Source organism: Artemia franciscana, chromosome 2 (genome assembly GCF_032884065.1).
Source record: "Artemia franciscana chromosome 2, ASM3288406v1, whole genome shotgun sequence".
NCBI lineage: Eukaryota > Metazoa > Arthropoda > Branchiopoda > Anostraca > Artemiidae > Artemia > Artemia franciscana.
The window spans coordinates 12,275,140-12,296,977 of record NC_088864.1 but is presented as its reverse complement, the minus strand read 5'-3'; the positions used below and the strand labels follow the sequence as shown (position 1 = coordinate 12,296,977).

Genomic DNA, 21,838 nt, shown 5'->3' with positions numbered 1-21,838 from the left:
TAATAACCAATACTATACTTTATGTAAACACTGGGCAAAGTTCATAACTTGCAGCCCTTCCCCTATGGACTTTGGGGGATTTAGTCTTCCTCAAAGACATAGTTATTAAATATCTCGACAATGCTGAACAAACTGGCTATCTCAAAATTTTGATCCAGTGACTTGGGAAAAAAATGAGCGTTAGATGGGACCTAGTTGCCCTCTAATTTTTTGTGACTTAAAAAGGGTACTAGAGATTTTAATTTCCATTCGAATGAGCCCTCTCAGGACATTCTAGGACCATTGCGTTGATACGATCACCCCTGAGAAAAAAAGAACAAAAACAAACAAATAAACAAGCAGCCATGATCTTTCTTCTGGGAAAAATAAAAAATTCCGTATTTTCGCAGATAGAAACATGAAAGTTCTCTTATACGCTGAATTTGAAGGTGCAATTTTCATTGAGATTCTCTGACTTTTAGGGGGTTTCTCCTTTTTTCGAAAATAAGGCAAATTTTCTCAGGCTCGTAATTTTTGATGGGTAATGCCAAACTTGATGAAACTTATGTATTTATAATCAGCATAAAAGTTAGATTCTTCTGGTGAATCAATTTGTATTAAAGTTCCTTTTTTTAGAGTTTCGGTTACTATCGCTCCTTACTTACAGTTCGTTTCCATAAACTGTTTGATATTAGTTAGGGACACAAACATGTTTGATATTAGATATTACCATAGTACTCTTTCATTGTAAGTTTATCTAAATGCTGCCATGTATTTGCCGTAGAGCAGCAGCTAGAGAGGCTTGGTTCTGATTATACGGAAAAAGTTTAAAGAAAGACAAAGAGAGAGAAAGGAAGAAAGAAAGAAATATTGGACGTGGAATCAAAGAAGAAAAAATACATTAGTACTTATCCTATGTTTGATAAGCTAATGTTGGACTTGTGTTTATTTGTTCCATATTTTTTTTTTACTGTGGATTCAAAATTTTAGATATAAAAAAAATTTTAGATTTAGATTATTTAAGATATAAAACGAAACAATTCTTGAAACCTTAAACAAGGAAATGAAAGGGATATTTCTTCCCCCAAAAATCCAAAAGTTTACAAGATGTCAGAAAACATGAAACTTATCTTAAAAAATAAGGTATAGAATAAGTTTTTCTCTTGTAGTCTCTGCGGCCCTTTCCTGAAATTCTTGCTTCTCTTCCTTCATTATTTTGAAGAATTTAAACCCCAGCCTATTCGTTTAATGAAAAAGCAGAGTAATTTCTCCTAAAAAATAGGATTAGACTCAACAATTTCTCTTACTGCCTTTTTTTTTATAACTGGGATTCAGTTTTAAAGACCTTTTTTTCAGGTTAAGTACCCCTTTTCCAGAAGAAACAATTTCCCAAATGAGCCTTTACGGGTACAACAGGTGGTTTTTCTCTGCGATTACCAAGTGGTTGCAAATTGCAACAATCAAAGCCCTTAACCTGATAGAGAAAGCTGTTGAGATAGACACTTTAAAACAAGTCGATGCGTATCACAAATATAGCACCAGTGCTGTGGATTGTGTGCAAGTATTTCATCAAGTCAAAACATCGTGGAAACAACTTGGATGGCCTAACCCAGAAGAGTCCCTAGCATACGTATTGAAAATTCTGGAGGCAAGCTTCTTCTTTTATTAGTTTGTTGCAGTATCTAGACGGATCAAGAGAAAATCTTGGGGGAGGTCCAATGTGAAAAGGGTGCCAATGAGCAAAATCTTAGGGGGCGGCAATGTGACAAAGGTGCCAACGATTGACCACATTGGCAAATTTATTCTGAAAAAAGAGTAAAAAAAAGAAAAAAAAGAATAAGAGGACGCCAAAAAACCTTAGGAGGGGTCCAGCGGAGGAATCCAACAGTGCTGCATTGGGATATATAGTAAATTCAGAGTGTATAATTGATGTAGGATGAAGGGGTAGACATATATAGGTGACCTACATTTGAAGTTAATTCCAGGGAAAATACCCACCTTACGTCAAATACAGAGGCTTCAAACCTCCTTAAACTGGATATTACTAATATCAAAAGATGAATATCCCCTATTTGTCCCTTACTGTTTTGTGCATAGATATTTCCTGTTCTCTAACCAAATAAGGAAAAATAGTGATATGAAGACGCGAAAACGTCTTACTTATCTCGTTGAACGCTGAATATGAAGGCAACGGTTGGGAATAACTAATAGAACTTATCTGACTGGCTCAACTTTAGGAGGTGTGGTTTTTCCAAAATGGAGTTGTCAGGCATAGATGCAATGAGGCTGCTTACACCTTACTATAGCAAAAATGACGCCAACGGGAAACAGCTTCCTTAATCGGGATTAAAATTAAAAAAAAACAAGTTTTTTAACTGAAAGTAAGGAGCGACATTAAAACTTAAAACGAACAGAAATTACTCCGTGTATGAAAGGGGCTGTTCCCTCCTCAACGTCCCGCTCCTTACGCTAAAGTTTGACTCTTTCTCTCAATTCTACTATATAAAACAGTAAATAACTTTAATAACTTTTAGCCTATAACTTTTAGGGGTGTTTCCCCTATTTTCCAGAAAAGGCAAATTTTCTCAGGCTCGTAACTTTTGATGTGTAAGACTAAATTTAATGAAACTTATATATTTAAAATCAACATAAAAATCTGATTCTTTTGATGTATCTATTAGTATCAACATTCCGTTTTTTTTTTATTTTGTTTACTATTAAGCCGGGTCGCTCCTTACTACAGTTCGTTACCGCGAACTGTTTGACAAGTGACTGAAAAATACTCCACGATTGGATTTGAATTTGTGATTTATAAGATTTATATATAATATTTACCCCGTTGTGGTACAGTAGATTGATGCTATGATTGGCAATACGGGGACCAGGACAGAATTCCGCTGTGACAAAGCTGTGTGAGAGGCTTGCCATTTGTCACTGTAAAAAAAAGACCCAGTTACCGAAATGCCAAGTCGACGCTATATGTACCAGCAATGGCTCTTTTACTTGAATGCAAATCAGATTGCGAGCTTCTTGTGTGTTCATTTATTGAAAATTTTGAGCATGGTAAACAAGTTTGGGAATATGATAGTCACAAAGTCCGAGACTGGATACTGAGAATTATTAATATGACGCAAGGATCTAGGGGTTTTATGAACGAACCTCTTTGTAAAAAAAACGATGACAAGAGTAGAAGAATCATTAGTTTGATATCGCTATGGACCAAATTGCTTGGTATATTGATGCTTACCAGGGCAGATAAAATTTTAATAAAAGAACAATGTGGTTTTAGCCGAAAGATAGAATGTATTGGCTTTGATTAAAGGAAAATAGCAATAGTAAATATACTGCTATAATTCCGTACGCACAATAATCTAGTTATAACCTAGAAGGTATTTTTATCGAGTCTAGAGTTTATTTAGGGCTCAATTTAGGAGGGGTGGCTACCTTCAGGGTAGTTATGATGTCGATAGACTCCAGGATGTGAATTCGAGAGTAATTTTCTGATAACAATTTGATATGGAGATGGAGAGTTTAGGAATGATAATGGAAACAGAAGTATAAATGGAAGTGGAGAGTTACGTTAGGAAGCAGCTAGAAATATTGGTGAAAACGCTTAAGATTGGTTGAGAGAGAAAGAGTTTGCACTAGAAGGGGCTGAGAGACAGATCTTAAGAAAATAAGATGAAAACAGGGAAAGTAGAGAAGGCATTTACTATTTAGTAAAATAGAGAAATATTGTATCGTCATGTTGAAAGGTTGAGAGGAAGTTGTCAGTCCCGACCGCTCCCAGCTAAAGATCAGAAATGAAGCCTCAATTAGGGATAAAGAAAGTATTAAGGAAAGATGAGCAAAATGTTTTGGAAATGTGTTAAACCATGCTAAAATCATAAGGCATGATATAGCAAAGACTGATTTTCTTTTTACCATTCGGAAGCGAAGGATGCCTTACAATCCAAGGAGGAGTTAGAGACGGTACAAAAAAGATTGGAAAATAAATAAAAAAGTATACACCGTGGTATATGACTTTTGTAAATATGGTGGTTACTTAGCTAGAGAAAAGATACGGAAGATCATGAAAAGGGTTTTTCACTTTGACATTCAGAGCACTGAGCAGAATTCATATTGCGTCAACACGTGATGGCGCCTTCGCATTGCTTTGTTTTAATTTTCCTATAGGATTCCCCTGGATCTTGCCAGTTCTGAGTTGGTCGTTCATTGGGCGCTGAGGCTCTGCACTAAGCTGACGCAAGGTACTAAGAGGACAGCTTGGGCCGTCCATGACCATCTTGAGAAGGGATCGAGCACCCTTGCGAGCACCCAAGCCCAACTCGGTAGCCAGTCGTATCTTGCTCCAAACCCGAAACCCTCACCCTTCAGAACCAATCCTTATCCCGAAGTTAAGGGAGGGTGTAAATAGGGAGGCTTTTAATAGATTGGAAAGAAGGAGGAGCCATGTGTAGCTGTGTTGACCTCAGGTAGCTTGGTGCTGTGGTGAGTTGTTAGTAGTAGTAGTAATAACAATATTTTTTGGGAAAAGAGAAGTACTTTGCAGAGACATCAATTCACAAGAATTTAAGCTTGGGGAGAAAATAGGTTTTTGAAAGTCTTGGGGTTTTGGGGCAAACCCCAAGATTTTATATATATATATATATATAGTATCAATTCAGAGTTCAAAGTGTCAACATCTAAATTGGATATTGCATGTACATTATTAATCCAGTAAGTTTTTTTGTGAAGAAAATCAAAATTTCGCAATAGGGATTATAATGACGCATAAGTATGAATCAGTCGTGCTCTTTGACCAGTTTGACTGGTTTTTCCCAGTAAAGGATAATGGATAACAGAGAGTATGTGCATTGCCCGGTAATGAACTTTTTGCAAAACAACTGGGAAGAAAGTATTGAAGAAGCTACTATTATTCAACACGCAATAGACTTTTTTGAATGCGATGTTATTGCCGATGCGAAAAGCGAATTTTGGGCGAAGGTTGCGCCAAATGATAATTGCCCCCGGCGCATCGGTTGCGAAAGCTTCTGCGAACAATGTGAAAGATATTCTTGATTTTATTAAGAAACTGGACTCTGAGGAGGTATCAACTCCGATTTATGTGATCAAGTCTCCAACCGAGGTCCCGGTTTTGCCCGCAGTTGCGTATTCTAGGCTGTCAACAAAGGTGAATCGCGTGGAACAACTACTCAAGGTTGTTGCCACCAAGCTGGATGCTTATGAACTGAATTACCCGCAACTGCCAAAACCTGCAATTCCCGACTCGCATGCTACTATTGTTGTGTCGAACCTTCCATCTACCCTTTCGGACCCAATAAAACGAAAAGATCTGATAGATCAGATTGATGGACACGAATCAATCACTAGCATTTGCCCTGTTCGTGACAAACTGTTTATCAATATAGATAAGTCAGTTGCTGAAGATTTCCGCTTATCGGTGACTAGTGCGTTTACTGGCTCTTCTGCGAAAGTTCTAACCAAGAAGTTTTACGGACTCCTGAAGGGAATCCCGCCTGATTTTGAACTGTCCCACCTGATATCGTGCCCTGGTGTTTCTGGTGCCTCTAGGCTAGGGAAATCGCTTGCAGTAACACTTGAATTCTCTGATGCAACATCAAGAGTCGAAGCATTTAGATATGGTCTCAAAGTTGGATACGAAATCCTAAGTGTTTATGAGTTCAAAGCGATTCCCCGGTGCTGTAACAATTGCCGATCCCCTGACCATCTCCAGTCGTCTTGTCCCAGTGTTACACCAAAATGTGCGCGATGTGCCGGTCCTCATGTTTCAGATAGAGACTCGCCTTGCAATTTGTCACCTAAGTGCGCAAACTGTGGAGGTGATCATGTTTCGTTTAGCCTCACTTGCCCTAAATTGAAAGCAATTGTCAGTCGCAAGTTACCGAAAACAAACTAATGTCTTAATTAGTATCACTCGTGTCCTTCAATATTAATGGGACGAAAAACAAGGACCTGACCATTGATGAACTGTACAGCAAGTTTGACATTGTATGCTTTCAGGAACATCTTTTGACCGCAACGAGTGTTAATTTCCTGCGCCGTAGTTCCGCCCACTTTGTTTTCACAACAAATGCTAAATCTACTTTTGGAAGGCCTTCAGGGGGTTTAGCATGTATTATAAAACAAAAGCACAGCTTTCTGTCCCCGTCATGCTATTTCTTTGATGAACATTTATTGGCTATAAGACTTGGTAAAACCGTATTGATAAACACTTACCTGCCTCACGATGGGAAGAATATGACATCGCTTAATAAATTCTCCAAAGCATGCTCTAGTTTGAAAACTCTCCTTCAAAGTATAAGCAAAAATGGGTACGAATTTATTATTATTGGAGATATGAACAATGATGTAAAACGTGATTCCGCTCGTACTGTGAACCTACTTGATTGTCTCCCTGATTACAGAATAATTGTGAAGGATCTACCCTTCTCGTATGTGCATAATTCCGGCAGCTTATCGGATATTGTTCACGTGATTTGTTCCCCGTTCATTACATCTTCAACAGTGCATGTCCACGAAGATGAGCAAGATATTGATCACCTTCCTTTATCGCTATGCTTTTCGATTAGAAAAGATAGTACTGACCAGGCTTGTGCTCCTGCCTCTAAATGGTTTGTGCGGAGTAATTGGAAAAATGTTAATATGCCATTATATATTTCAACCCTGGCCATTCTCCTTGGTTCTTTACGTGTACCTTTTCATCTACTCCAGCTGAGTGTTAGTCCTACTAAAAGTAATTACGATCTGAATCATTATTACAACCAAATCGTGTGGTGTTTAAAACGCGCTGAGGAGGTTGCTGTCCCTCAGGAGCGAGTGAGGAAAAGTACAAGGAAACCAATCTGGTCGTGTGACCCTGAGCTGAAAAGTGTGAAAAATAAAGCCAAATTGTGGCTGCGTATATGGGTTGCTAACGGTCGACCATTAGCTGGGAATGTGTTTGAAATAAAACAAAAAACTAAGCGTGAGTTTAAGAAATGTCTGCGATCGAGCCGTTACAAAGGGTTAGAATATCCTACCAATAAGAAAGAATGGGACCAAGTGATTAATTCAGCTAATTTAAATAACTCGGCAAATCCTAATTGCCCCATTACGCCTTCTGCATGGTCTGATCACTATTCAGTTATATTTTCCAAAGTGAATTATGCAGTGCACGCGCTTTATTCGAAACTGCTTGATTCGGTTCTCCCGCCTTCCCTGACGCAGGCACAAGTTATTCCTGTTTCAGTTGACGCTGTAATTGCATCTGTTAAGAAATTGAAATCAAGTTCTCTTGATATTGACGGTATCAGTGCTTGTCATCTAAAAATAAATTGCCCGTCTTTGTTTTTCCATTTACAGTTGTTTTTCCAAATGTGCCTTTGTTGTTCCCTCGTTCCTGACAGCTTTTTGTGTGGAACTGTCACTTCTGTACTTAAACGAGGTAAGACTCCTTTGGATTGTTCTTCTTACAGGCCTATCACGGTTGCTTGTAATTTTAGTAAAATCCTTGAACACATCCTACTTCCTTTCATAAGTATGAATGCTAATTTCGGGGAGAATCAGTTTGGTTTTCGGTCTGGCATCGGGTGCCAGCACGCTCACCGTGCTCTTGCTTTCCTTCTTAAAGATGCTTCGGCTAAAGGGTATGGTCTTCATATTTGTGCTCTTGATCTTTCTAAGGCTTTCGATAGTGTTGTACATAGTCAGGCTCTTTACTCTCTTTATAGTCACGGTATTAACCTTTCAGTTATTTTTCTTCTAAAGTTTTGGTATAGTAATTCTTATCTTCGAATTAAAACTAATGGTGCCCTTTCATCTTCTAATGTTCTTGTTCGTCGGGGCGTACGGCAGGGTGGAGTGTTATCTCCTAGTATTTTCAAATTTTGTATCTCTGGTATTCTTGAGAATATTTCTTCTATATGTTTTGTTGGTTTGAGTTATATTTCTTACCTTGCTTATGCTGATGACATTCTTCTAATTAGCCGGTCTAAACTCAGTCTATCGCAGATGGTTCATAAAGTTTCTTCTTCTTTTACTAAAATCGGTCTTTCGCTTAATGTTGATAAATGTGAGTATCTTTCTTTCAATGTTCCCTGTTCTCCTAGGCCTCTAATTTTTCAAAATTTTTCTATCCCTCATGTAGATTCGATCCGGTGGTTGGGTATTACACTTACAAAAAATCTTAAAACTCTTCGGGAGCGTGCTGTCTGGGATGCTAGAGTGAAAATCCAGATTGGTTACTCTAAAATTGTAGCCAATCGAGGGAAATACAATCGTATTGCCCTTGGTAAGCTTTATTCTACTTTTTCCGATCATTCTGTTCTTTACCTTTCTGGGCTTTACCCTATATTTAAGAAAAAAGATATTAGCGATATTCGATCCTCTTATTTCCGTTTCTGTAAATTTCTTCTCTATCTTCCTCTGTGGTATAAGAATCGAAAGATAATCAAAAAGTTCCATCTTCCGAACATTACTGAGAAGCTGACTGATCTACACAAAAAGCTCTCAGAAACGGCGTATCGGCGTTTGTCGCCTCACCACGGTCTGATCCGTTTGTATGATTAATGTCTATTGTTGACTCTCGTTTTTTTGTTATTTGTTTTTTTATTTGTTATTTGTTTTCCGTTTTTCTTCAAGTTTTTACTCCACTATTTATCTTTTTGATGTATGTGGGTTAGAAATAAATATTATTATATATATATATATATATATATATATATATATAGCACAACATCTTAATAAAGTAAGTATCTTTCAATTGAAACACTTAAAAACTTTTTTTTCGAAATTTAGGGGTGAGGTGAAAATATTGGTGGGTTACATTACCCCCAAAGGTTTGAATAGACTGGGATGGAGGTGAAGCGTGTGCAACTATATTATCATCTGGCGACTTGGTCCTTAGATGAGTTGTTCTTAGTAGGAGTAGAGTTTTTTATTCGGTTCTGTAGATTGACTATGAACTGGTGTTTGATACAGCTAATAAAAGGAGCTTTAGTGAAAGTCCTATCCTGTGGTACGCCAGATAAGTACGGTAGCCTTGTCAGCTCACGTGTGACTATAAATGTAGCTGGGGCGTAGGATAGCTTCGTTTAAAATACTCTATGATGTCTACTGTAAAACGTACAACTGTTCTATTTAGCCCCTTCAAAAAAAGGTGTCAAAGGTTATATTTGAGGGTCGTAAGTAAGGTTACAAGTTTGCATGGTGTGGAAATAGGAATTATGTCTTGTTCTTGCTTGGAAAAATTATTTTGACAAATCTTGTTTTAAGGACTGTAGTAACGTTGATGATAGAGCTTGGTTTTATAAAGGGAGATAAATATCCTCTACAGCCTCAGCAGAGGATTTGAGTGTCCTAGGTTTAAATACTACTGAAATGAATGAATTTTCAAAGATTTGAGAGCTCCGAATGTGTTCGAGAAACAGAGTTTGAGAATCGATGTTAACAAGACTAAGTCACTTAAATGAGGAGTAAATGAGGAGGAGGAAGTGTTGCTCGGTAAAAACCAAATTGACTGAGTTTATGGCTTTACATTTACTGTCATTCCAATTATGCAAAATCTACTAACTTTAAAGTTATAAGAATTTGTGAGCGTGAGGTAATTTAGATAATTTTAGAAAGGGAAGAAACCAGCCTTTGATTGGGGTTTTATCGTGAATTACGCTACCAAATTCAGCATATCTATAAACAATCAACCGAGATTTCTAGTTCCCATATATGAAAACATGAAATATTGTTGTTGTTTTCCCGATAAATTTAGTAACAAATTCGTTTTCACCTTATTTTTGGTGTTCTAGGTCCTCTTTGAAAAAATCTTTATAGCCAGCATTTTTACAGGTGATAGTCATTTTCGAAAAATACCTTGGCAAAAGTTATATTTAGGCATAAAAGCTGAGGGTTGCTTTCACACAATCGAGTGGAGGAAGGCTAAGCAAAGAGCCGGTGAAGCCATCTTTTTTTTAGTAGCATGTTTGAGTGTTACTTTTTTCATTTTTTCACTGAATTTATACCTAAACCATTCAAGCTAGATATGTCAATTTCAAGGAATAATTTTGGAGCTATGAGAATATGTTATAATATTCCAAAATATTGTAACTCATTGCTTCACTAGTCTTTACCCTTGGTTTGTACAGAAGCATATTAGAATCACCATCATGTTTGGGACGAAAGCCAAAAAACTGAATTTAAGCAGGGACAAAATATTAAATGAGAGGATGAAAACACGAACTTCTGTTATAATCGTTAATTGAGAATATGACACCAATGGAGCCGGTGCTATTGGAGTGTACTCTAAGGCTTTAAAGTGGAAATTCCTTTAATGACAATATTCCATTTGGAAACAATGACCTTGCAGATAAATTTGGTGTTATATTCTTTGGAAAAACACCATAATAACAACAACCAGAATGTCCTATAACAACCATAGCCATAACACAACAATGAGATTCAACAACCATAGCGAAACATGATAACATCCTACATAATTCCAAGACTCGAAACAGGGGCTAGGGTCCCAAAATCAAAGTTATTGGGGCCAAATAGAAAACTGAAGGTCTTAAGGGGTCTTATTTTAGATCATTTTCGAAATATGGTCAGCATTGCCTGGACACTTGCTGTGATTGCTGGCTAGCTATCACTGCAAAGATCAATCCCCTAGCAATTTAATTTTTTAGTAAAGAAAAAAGAGCATTTGAAAACAAATATTTATATTATTTAGTGATCTAAAACATATATTTGTATACTTTTTTTTTGAGGGGGGGGGGTGTCTGTATGTCCACCTTCTCCCTGAAAGAACTAAAAGTTGTTTGAATTTGTATAAAATGGTAAACAAAACTTTTGCAATTATTTATAAACAATAATTATATATTATGTTATTACATATAATCATATATTATAATATAATAATATATTATAAAAGTAAATTATATTAAATTGCAAAAGTAATACAATGTAATTGTATTAAATATGATTATTATACTATATTAATTTTATTGTATTTCATTTTATTATATTTTACGTATAAAATGTAAAACAAAACTTTTGCAAATATAGTAAAAGGTTAAACCATAAAACCTTCAACGGGCGTCTTTTATCTTAAATATATTGATATCTATTTGCTTGAATTTTGACTGAGAAATTTTTACTCTCCCACGCATAGAGTTATTCACACCAAATTGGACGATAGACTAGTCATAATAAAGTTTTAAGTTTTAACTTGGCTTCTTTGTTAAACGTTTCTTATATTTCTTGATTAATTTATTAGTGTGTTTTCACAGCTATTTAGTGCCTTAAGATTTACAGAATTTTTTTTCAGGACATTTGCAGGTGTGCAGATTTTTATTCCGTTTCTATTGCCACAAAATTCAATAAAATGCTTCAGGAGCACACAGGTGGCAAAATAACAGAGGAGGTAAGAAATTATGTTTGGTTTTAATCATACACATAGAGGGGGACAGCATTCCTTCTTGAGATTTGACTGACTTCTCTCACCTTTAAGTCTCGCAACTGTGTGCACCTGGGGTTCAAGGCCTTTAAGTGTACTTCTCTTTTTGTTTGTGATGAGTCGTCTTTTCGTCTCCAGAATTTCTATGGAATTTACATTCCTTAACTACTCTGAAAGATATTATCAAAGAGAATGGAATAGTTGGATCTTTGCCAATTTAAGACAGGGGGAAGAAAGGGACTAGAAACTATTAAAGTCACTAGCAGTATATTGTCCGGCAACTGTATAAAAAATTATGTATTTCAAAGAAAATTGGATAATTGACATAATTAATCTGTAATTTTATAGTTTAAGTCTAGAATTTCTCTATAAGTCATAATTAAGTTGGCTTTAAGCAGATAGGCCTAGTGATGACGAAATTCCCCTTTCTTTCCCCTCGTCTACATTTTGAAGTGCCTGAAAAGGTAAGTATATAATGGTTTAGGGTAGGCTAAAAAAAGGAACACAGTTGACAAGTGTTAGATTGAGTATTTGGTTTTTAGTTTTGATACTAATCTTGTTTCCGCTTTCAGAAGTTCCCATGTTTCTTTGGTTGAATTTTAATCCATTGATTTCGTTGCAGCAGGGACATCAATCCCAAAGAATCTAGCCCTGGGGTGGGGGGTAAAATGTGAATTTATAAATCTAAGGGGGCGGTAATTTTTTTCACTTTTCTTTTATCAATGGTTATTTATGTCAACAAAGGGTATTTATTATAATATAGGGGGTGATTGTCCCGCTCCTAGTCCCAGTTGACTCGCCTGTTTGTCACATCATCTGGAACGCGCTTCCTGCTTGAGCTCTCTGGTATCATTCTTTTTAAAAAGAATAGCGTTAAACTCACTAAAATATCAGTTTTCTTTCTTTGTTTCTTTGTTTCTTTCTTCCTTTCGGTTTCGACCTTTTAGGTTTTTTTTCTTTCGTTCCTCTTTTTATAGTTTTTAACATTAAGGTTTATGTTTTCTCTGAAATATACGATTTTACAGCCTACAGATGTAATTTCCGCCAGTAGGACTAAATAGAATTTTTCTACAGAGAGATCTAAACTTGCCTAAACATAAAAAAAATTTCCTATTTTTGCATTTTTCTGCCCCATTTCCATTTTTTAATCTAACAATGAATACAAAATAAATTTCAAAAATGCGATTTGGCAGATGACTAAAGGTGAATCTTGAACCAAGTACAGTAATGCCTATTGGGATTAGTTTATGTTAATTTTGGCGTTCAATAACGAATTTCAGTCATTGAACTGTGTCTTAAAGTGCTTATTCTGACCTGTTGTCATAATTATTTTCTTGTAATGCTACAAAGTTCTATAAGCTGCAATTTATCCTTTTTACAGATACAAAATCCTTGGTCTATTCATCTGTCTGAATAAACTAGCAACATTTCTGTTGCTTTCAAGGGTTCTGTTAAGTGGCAACATTTTTTTTTTTTTGCTTGCTTGCTAGAAATTCAGGACGACGTTTAAATCACATTCAATAGATCACAATCCTTACGCTTATTCAATTAGTTATTTCAGTTTGTTACAATACTCTGTTAAACGCGGAGTTGACTATTGAACGATAGCAAAACTGTCATCTTACGCTGAAACGCTAGAACCCTAAGACTGCCAAAGAGCAGCATACCTAAAATTTGCACCAGGGACATAAACCTTGGGTGCCGTTGTTAGCTTTATTAACAAATAGTTGTGTCTCTTCTCTGGCTTTTACAACCTTATTTTATTTTTCAGATTTTAATGGCTGTGAATAATTTAATCTTTGTAAGAGATTCAATCGAACCGTTAGTTCCAGAGCTAGGTCTTTCACTGACGTCAGATGGGCGTCCTAATTCAGCTCTGCTCCGAGCGTTAGCTTCACTGCACAACGAAGCAGTTGCAATGTCTCATGTTAAAACCGTCCAAGCCCTAATAGCTAATTGTGCAGAAACAATAGAAACAAGAGTTTCTGAAATGTGGGATGAATTTGGTGAAGCAGTAAGTACTAATTAGTCTTAGTAGGAAATGTGAATACACTTTTTCCCCCTTTATTTAAGTTTGGCTTTTTGTAGCTATGTATCCGCAAAATGTAGCCTAACCATCTCAACTGTTCTATTATTATAGCCCTAGATAATGGGATAGAGCTTAATTTTTCGAAGAGCTTGCTGTTTGATATACGGTCAGTCAATCCAAATGTAAATAAATTAAGCAATAAACGACTGACACAATATCACACCCCAACTTTAAACTTCAGTTTTCAACTAAATTCAGTTCGCTTCAACTAAAAAAAATTTCAAAGAGCTGGTGGTATTCTGTCTTCATCACACTATCTGGTAGGTCTTTCCCCTTGTCAAATGAATAGTACTGGTTGCAATATTCAGCAAAGATTTAAAGGAAATGAGGGCTTCCTGGGAGGATGTAAAGTGGGAGGCTTTAAATAGATTGGGATGGAGGAGGAATTTGCGTAGCTCTGTTGGCCTCAAGGGACTTAGTGCTGCAGCGGGTTGTTAATAGTAGTGGTAGTAATGTTAAGCAACAAAAGGACGTTATGGAAACAACCTATTCAAGTCATATGTTCATCAAATACGTCAGATACAAATAAATTTCATAGTATTTTTTTTTCTTTTGGAACAGCAAATAAGCTATTGTAAGGATTATGATAGTGATCACTTTAGTAAACAGTGTTAACCTAAAGTTAGCCTAATTGCTTACCCTAGAGTAAGTAATGAATTACGAGGACTGGAGAGAATTGAATGACAGGGATGGAGAGGACTGGTTAAGAAGAGTTTTCTTTTGACTTTCATATCAGATTCTGTTAAGTATTGAGACCAAAGCTTCCTTGAGAAGTAGTTTCTGTATGGGAAGTTATATGAGTAAAAATGTCCTTGTCACACATTATCGACAGCCTCAGATCCCAACAAAAACAAGACAACAGCGTCTGTCAATTGTCTGTTTCCAAGACAGCCTGATCGACTGTTGATATGCACTTGAAATAATATAATATGCTCCTTTTTACTTTTAAGAGATCATTCGAAAGCGATTTTGCATTAGTCTTTTATGTATAAATATTTATATATGATGCCCTCCATTGATTTTCGAAAGTTGGATGACAGACTCATTAGACTTGAAGCTTTCATAGTCTTGCGAAGAACCTTATTCTAGAGCAAAGGATATCAATCCATTTACGAGGACTTCTTAGTATACTGTTCTGCTATTCTAAGCATTGAATGGTCCAAATGCAACTTGTCTTCATAAAACTATGCTATTTTGGACTTGTCTGTCTTTAGATTTTGAAATTCAGACTACTTTATTGGAAGACACGATAATCACCTGGTTAGGGTGTTATCTATAGTGAAGAAGCAGTCTGTATAGGTCAAGATGGTTAGGTCCTGTTTTGTGGATAGAGACTGATATTCAAAAATTGAAAAGGAATTTTGTCCTTTACAGATTGAAGAAGAGTGATCACATTAGATTAGTGGTGCAGAACAATTAAGATTAACTTTATGGGAGGTTGCAGTGCTGGATCAAGGTTAATTTATCTTTATACCTCGTGAATAAGCAATAGACTCTGGCTAGAAACTTTAAGAATTGCAATTATTCTAGTTCACAAATCCAGTAAGCGCCATCACGCAGACGTACGGTAATGTACTATGACGCGGACGCATAAGCAAGGCTTTTTTTTTAAAGGCCTCCTCTAACTTACATAACTGGCGCAGAAGATTTATGCTCATTTATTGTCACTCAATTCGGTAAGCACTCAGTGCTTATTGTAACACAGAGACAATATAATAAACACAAAGAAAACGCATATACAACACACAATAAACATAAGGAAAACATCGCTAGCGCTTAAGAAAAGAAAGCAGCACTAAAACAGCGAAAAAACATGAAAAATACCTCTGGTTGAATAAACAACCTCTAGGAAAATATATCACTATACTGCGCTGAGTAAATCGGTGTGCCTACAATACCATCTTTAAGCAACCGCAATCCATATGTCAATTGTTCAAATTCTATTTCTAATATCAGTGCACATTTTTAGTGCAAAAGTTTTATTTGTTTGTTTACTCCATTTATTGTTCATTTGATCTTTAATAAGACTATCTATTAGCTTTTATTCTCTGTTAGGTTTGACTTTGTAACAAGTTTTGACTATAGACCTCAAGATTTTGTGGAACAAAAATGTACGATACCATGGGGTAGGGCTCTGGTTGAAACTCGAAAAGACGGATAAACACTATTTCACAGAAAATTAAACTGAATGATTTGTTCCCGAAACTGATTTAAGCTGACTGAATTAATTTGAAATGTCAAAGAAGGGGATTCCCAGATTATTATTTACTAATTGTTTGTGAGGGGGGAATTTGTCTTTTAGAATGCTTCCTATGCCTCTCTTACCTCTGTGCAGATAAAATATAAAATTAAACTTTCGTTTTACAGTCTAAAATTTCCCATAACAAGAGGAGAGTTGTAACCCCCCTCAGCAGCCATTCTTGTTGCTGTTCTAAATACATTCCTTCAGACAAATAGGGTTGGGATGACTTTCCCGTTCTCTTTTGAATGATTGAGATTACTTCGTACCACAATAAATGAAAAGATTAATTTAGTGTTTGTGCTTGGATCGCTTCTTATTTCCTCCTTTTCCCATCCTTTTGAAGACGACCCAATAAACACTCGAAAAGACATTTCAGGAAAGGAGTAAATACATTCTTCAAAAAGAAGAGAGGTTTTTGCCCCTCTCCCTCCAAATACCTCTGTTGTTATCATAACTAGTTTAGTAGTAGTAGTAGTATTAATTTATTAACCAAAGGAAATAACACAGACAAAATCAATCGGTAGCACACCAAAAGCGTTGCTTGCGAGGGTGTGTTACTAACAAAAAGAACATAAAGTAGAAGAAAAAAAAGAACAAAAACAGAAAAACAATGAGTTAATCTAAAATGAGCAGAAAGGTGAAACCGTGTACCGAGAGAAAAAAAAAATTATATAAATAATTCATACACAATCAAACAACATAATATCATGATCCCGAAGCAAAAAAAGAAAACAAAAGAAAAAAACAATAAACAATTATTTTCAATACTAAATCAATCAATCTCAATCTATTTCAAAGGTATACCTACCAAGAAACCCCACACGCAGCACGGCCTTAAATTGATTAATGGGCAATTCTTTAATACTTGGAACAAGCTTATTCCATAGCTTAGCCCCTCTATAAATAATTGAAAAAGCAGTCCTACTTGAAACTAGGCGAGGAACCTCAATATCTCCACTTGTTCGAGTTCTATGATCATGAATATTAGACCTATCCCGAAAACTTCCTGTAAAACATTCTGGAACGCACCCATAATGGTACTTATACATAAAAACCAGTGTATAAAAATCACGCAATCCGGCTGCAGGCATTATATTTATCATACTATACATTGACCTGACCGAATCCCGGTTCCCTATTCCACAAAGTGATCTAATGGCATTATTCTGCAGTACGCGGATTGGGCGAAGTATTGAGGGGAATGTCCCAAGCCATACAGACGAGCAATACAAAATATACGGATGAATCAGAGAAAAATATAATAACCGTATAACATTTGAAGGAAATAAATGTTTTAGTTTACGGATAATCCCTAAATTCCGCGATAATATTCTACTTATAGCTTTTACATGGCACTTAAATGATAAAATTTCGTCAATAATAATCCCAAGGTACTTAACGGACTTTGACCGCTTAACAATTCCCTTCGGTGTAGCTATTTCCATAATCCAAGGATAATAATTTGGGGACCGTGAAAAAATAACAAAATTTGACTTATTTATATTTAGGTCAAGGCGGTTTATCTTCAACCAAAGACATGTCATAGTCATTGCTGCATTAATTGTTGAGGTAAGTTGTTGTTCAGTTGAGGCAACACACATCAATGTCGCATCATCAGCAAATAAGGGTGTAGTGATCCTGGTTCCCGAAGGTGCGGGATTCACTATATCCCCTATTCTAGAAGTAGTTGCAACAGCATTAGGCAGATCATTTATAAAAATCAAAAAAAGAGTAGGCCCTAACACAGAACCCTGGGGGATACCATATTTAACAAGACTCTTACTTGAAGAAAATCCATTAATGTGAACATAATGCTCTCTATTTTGGAGATAATCACAAATCAAAGCTAAAGTAGCCCCTCTTAGTCCATAAAATTCACATTTTCGAAGTAGTAATTGGTGGTCAACAGTGTCAAATGCCTTAACCAAATCAAGAAACAGACCCGCTACTTTAAGCTTATTATCAAGAGCTCCATTGATTATCGAAGTTATATATGATAATGCCATCTCTGTGGTTCTCCCTTTTCTGAAGCCAAATTGAATTGGATTTAACAGATTATGCAGTTCCAAATGATCATAAACTCTAGTGTTAATACACTTTTCAAGCAGTCGAGAAATAACGGGTAAGACTGAGATAGGCCGATAATTTCCTAGATCATTCTTATTACCGCCTTTAAAAACAGGGGTAATCTTAGCAATTTTCAAGCAATCAGGAAACGTTCCCCGTTTTAAGCACAAATTAATGAGAGAAGTAAGAATATCAGCAACATAAGGAAACGCTATTTTCAACACCAGAAGATTCAGTGAATCACTACCTGCCGATGTATTTTTCATCCCAAAGATAATTTTCTCTACTTCATCACGAGAGAAGGGTCTCATATACATAGAAATATCAATTGGAGTCTTCATAAAAAACTCCAAGGGAGGATCATCATCAGAAGATACTATACGGGAAGATAAATCTACGCCAATATTAGCAAAATGTTTGGAAACAGCATTACATATCTCTTCGGGTTCCTTCGTTGGTAGGCCATTCTGCATTACTACTTCATCGGGAATAATAGAGTTCTCTGTCGATATCACACTTTTAATTGTTTTCCATGTTTTTGCAGGGTTACCACAAGTCTCAGTGAATTTATTTACGAAATATTTTTTTTTTGCATTTCTCAGTAATTTATTCAGGGCATTTCTATAATTTTTATAAATTCTTAAGCAGATCGGATCATTTCCATTATTTATGGCATTCTTATAAAGTTTATCTCTTTTATTAATACAGCGCAACAAGCTAGGCGACATCCATGGTTTCTTAGGATTATTTTTCCTTGATGACGAACGAACCATTATAAATGTTTTTGTCACTAACAAAATTAGTTTATCGTAAAATCTTTGAAAACTCGTATTTATATCATCCGTAAGGTCTATTAAATTATTCCAATCAACTTCTGCAATTGCCTGCTTAAATTTTTGAAGGTTACTCTGGCTAAATACGTGCATTGGACTCTTAGGAATTATTGTTGCTATCTTTTGGGGAATACAGAGATCAAATCTTGTTGAAATCCCAAAATGATCTGATACATCAGTAATAATAACTCTGGGAGCTGAAAAAACCAAATTTGAAAAAATATTGTCAATAAGCTTCGCTGATGAGGTGGTTACTCATGTGCATATATTTATAGTTGGAAATAAACCATAGGACATACAAAGCCGCAAAAAATCCATAGAAACACTCGCATCAAGCTCACTTAGGTCAATATTAAAATCCCCGAGCATCATAAATGGATGTGAACTAGTTGCTAGTTTCTCCAGCTGCTTATCCAAAAGATCCATAAAGATTGGTATGGAGCCAGATGGCGGCCTATACAATATAATAACAAATGCATCTTTAGGTTTCAGCCTAAGCTGAAGAATAAATGGTTCAAAAACCATTTCCTGGTATACTACTAAGTCATTTCTTACCAAAACCTCAATATCGCTTCGAATATATGCACCGTTTCCTCCATGTTGCCGAAACTGTCGATTCCTATTGTAGAAATTATATCCTGGTATATTTAAAAGAGCGGAGTTGTGGTCATTCAGCCAGGTTTCAGTAAGACCGATGACCTGGAAAACCGAAAGATCACATACTTCATTCAAAAAACTAAACGAAGAATTTAATCCTTGGCAATTAAGATGGAAAACATTGAGGCCTCTCGCATCTCCATACTCAGATTGGATTCCATCTTTAAACAAATATTTGGAACTAACAGATCTATAATGCCCTGCTACCCCAATGTCATAACTCCGATGTAGCTGCTCCGTAAATATACCCCCAAAATCTACATTAGAAGCTTCCAAAGTATTAAGACGGATACTGCTCCGGGAATCACGATCATAATTATCCATTGTCATTAAAAACAAAATAAATCTCGGTACATGGTTTCAATAAACATAACAAACAGACACAAAAAAGAAAAACAAAAATGATCCACATAATAACACAAATAAGAAAAATAACAGGCCATGAAAATATTGCCTGTAACCCGTTCATATAAAGCTCAAGCTTCTAACACAACGGCTCACAACTTAATAATAAGCACACATCACAATATCGTAAGAATACTTAAAAACTAACTTAACAAGACTTCAATAAGACTTGATCACCAAAATACACAAGTTACGGTATCAACAGATTCTTTGCATTGTACCAAAGCACTTTCGCTACAGTGTTATTTTTTTTTACACAAATAACAGGGGGTAAGGTAGGGGGTACCCAGCATTCCACTCCTTTATCCACTAGACATTTACGGATGGCCAGGAGTTCCTTGCGTACAATACGCACACGAGGCGTAACGTCATCACCAATAAAAATATTATTATAAGTGCTGAACTTTTTCCCTTTAAGTTTCTTCGCATTTTTCAGAAGAGAAAATCGAACTTGCGTATTATCCACTTTAATTTTAACGAACTTTTTAGAGCACTGGATAATACTAAACGACGGCAAATTTTCGCTATTTAATGATAATCCTATTACCATCACTTCTTTAATCAAAGACTCAGCATCCTCGAATGGTACTTCATTCAATCCCCAAAATAATACATTGCACTCATTACTGCGATTTTCCTCCACAAATGATTGGCTGACTACTGAATTTATTTCCTCTTTACATTTATTAATAATGTCCGTTTGGCCCTCCACAATATTCTTCAAAATCCGAAGTTCCGATTTAACTGATACAAGTTCATTCTCCAGCATATTATTTTTATTTTCAATCGTTGTAACACGATTAGTCACTGCACTAATATCTGATTTTAACTCCAAGAAATTATGTTGGAGCGCCTCAATGTTTGTATTTATGGATTGGACCATTTCCAGTATTTTAATAATATTTTCAGCATTACTTCTCTGACAGTCAGTGAGAACGCTACCATCGGAATTATTTGTCGAATTCATCACAGGGTCCGATAAGTCCGCTTCGGTTCTGTTACGTTTACCGCTGCCTTTCTTTCCCATAGTAACAGTATGAAAATAAGACTATTCGCCTAATTTAAATGAACTATATTTACCCACGCTAGTTCCTAGCGTGCAATGAACATATGCGTTAAAAAGGAACGTCTTGCACCAAAAGATATTTACAAAAATGCCTTGCATAAAACAGAAATCGCTGGCCAAAAATTACAGCAAGAAACTCCTTCTTATCCAATTATCAATTAAAGTTATTTCATGCTATCACGAGTATTCACAGAGTCAAAACATTACCTAACATTCGCTGTGTTAGTTTCAATGCAGTCAAACAAGTTCACTCATTGACTGCTGAATGAGAACTGAGTGTTACATCAGTGTTATCAGTGTTGTGCAGTGTTACATCAGAGTAAACATATTCTTCGTCAAAAGTACAAAGATGAAATCCGAGCCACACATGAAATTTGCTATTTAACTAGGGTTAAATTAATAATTTAATAAAATAAAAAATTAATAACTAAGGATAATTAATGGTGTCCAAAGTTTACGAAATCTAAATAAACGAAGTGAAATGTATTTTTCTAATTTTAATATGTGAGTTGAGTCTTAATTCTTGACATCTTATTTGGCAAAAAAAGAAATAATGTTCTTGTAGTGCCATTATACAATTTCTCTCCTCCCTTTCCAGTGTCCCTTGGCAGTGCAAAATTGTGTATATAAACCTTAAACATACCTTGATATGAACTTAGAATATTAGATTTACTTGTTTAATTATTTTTTTCAGGTTCTTTTTCAGTTGTATGATACAAACGCTGTATCTCGGTGGCCTTAAAATTCTTCTTCGTTCTCTTTTTTTCTTTTTCTTTTCTCACATCTTTTATTTAGATAATGCCAAAAGTTCCCCTTTCTAAAAAGAAATGTATCTTTGTATTCATAATTTTTTTTGGCTTCAATTTCTGTTTTTTGGATGATGCCATAAATTCTCTATTTTTTTTCTTTCCAAGATAAAACTGATTTCTTTCTAATTATCCCGCTTTTTTGTTTTTATTTCACTTTTCTGATTTCTCTCTTTTTACATGATGCCAGATGTACTGCAATTTATATTTGCTTGTGATAATTCTGACAATCTGAACTTGAACTT

The 21,838-nt window shown here is 35.7% G+C and overlaps 1 protein-coding gene across 6 annotated transcripts in view; it reads left to right on the top strand.

Moving 5' to 3' along the window:
• The window catches only part of LOC136037337 (protein unc-13 homolog 4B-like), a 140,431-nt gene that overhangs the window by 94,024 nt on the left and 24,569 nt on the right, over positions 1-21,838 (top strand). For all 6 annotated transcript variants that reach the window (XM_065720056.1, XM_065720047.1, XM_065720037.1 and 3 more), the window contains 3 exons: positions 1,336-1,627; positions 11,300-11,395; positions 13,200-13,442. In XM_065720056.1, the coding sequence (XP_065576128.1) occupies positions 1,336-1,627; positions 11,300-11,395; positions 13,200-13,442 (631 nt within the window). The remainder of the gene's footprint in view (positions 1-1,335; positions 1,628-11,299; positions 11,396-13,199; positions 13,443-21,838) is intronic.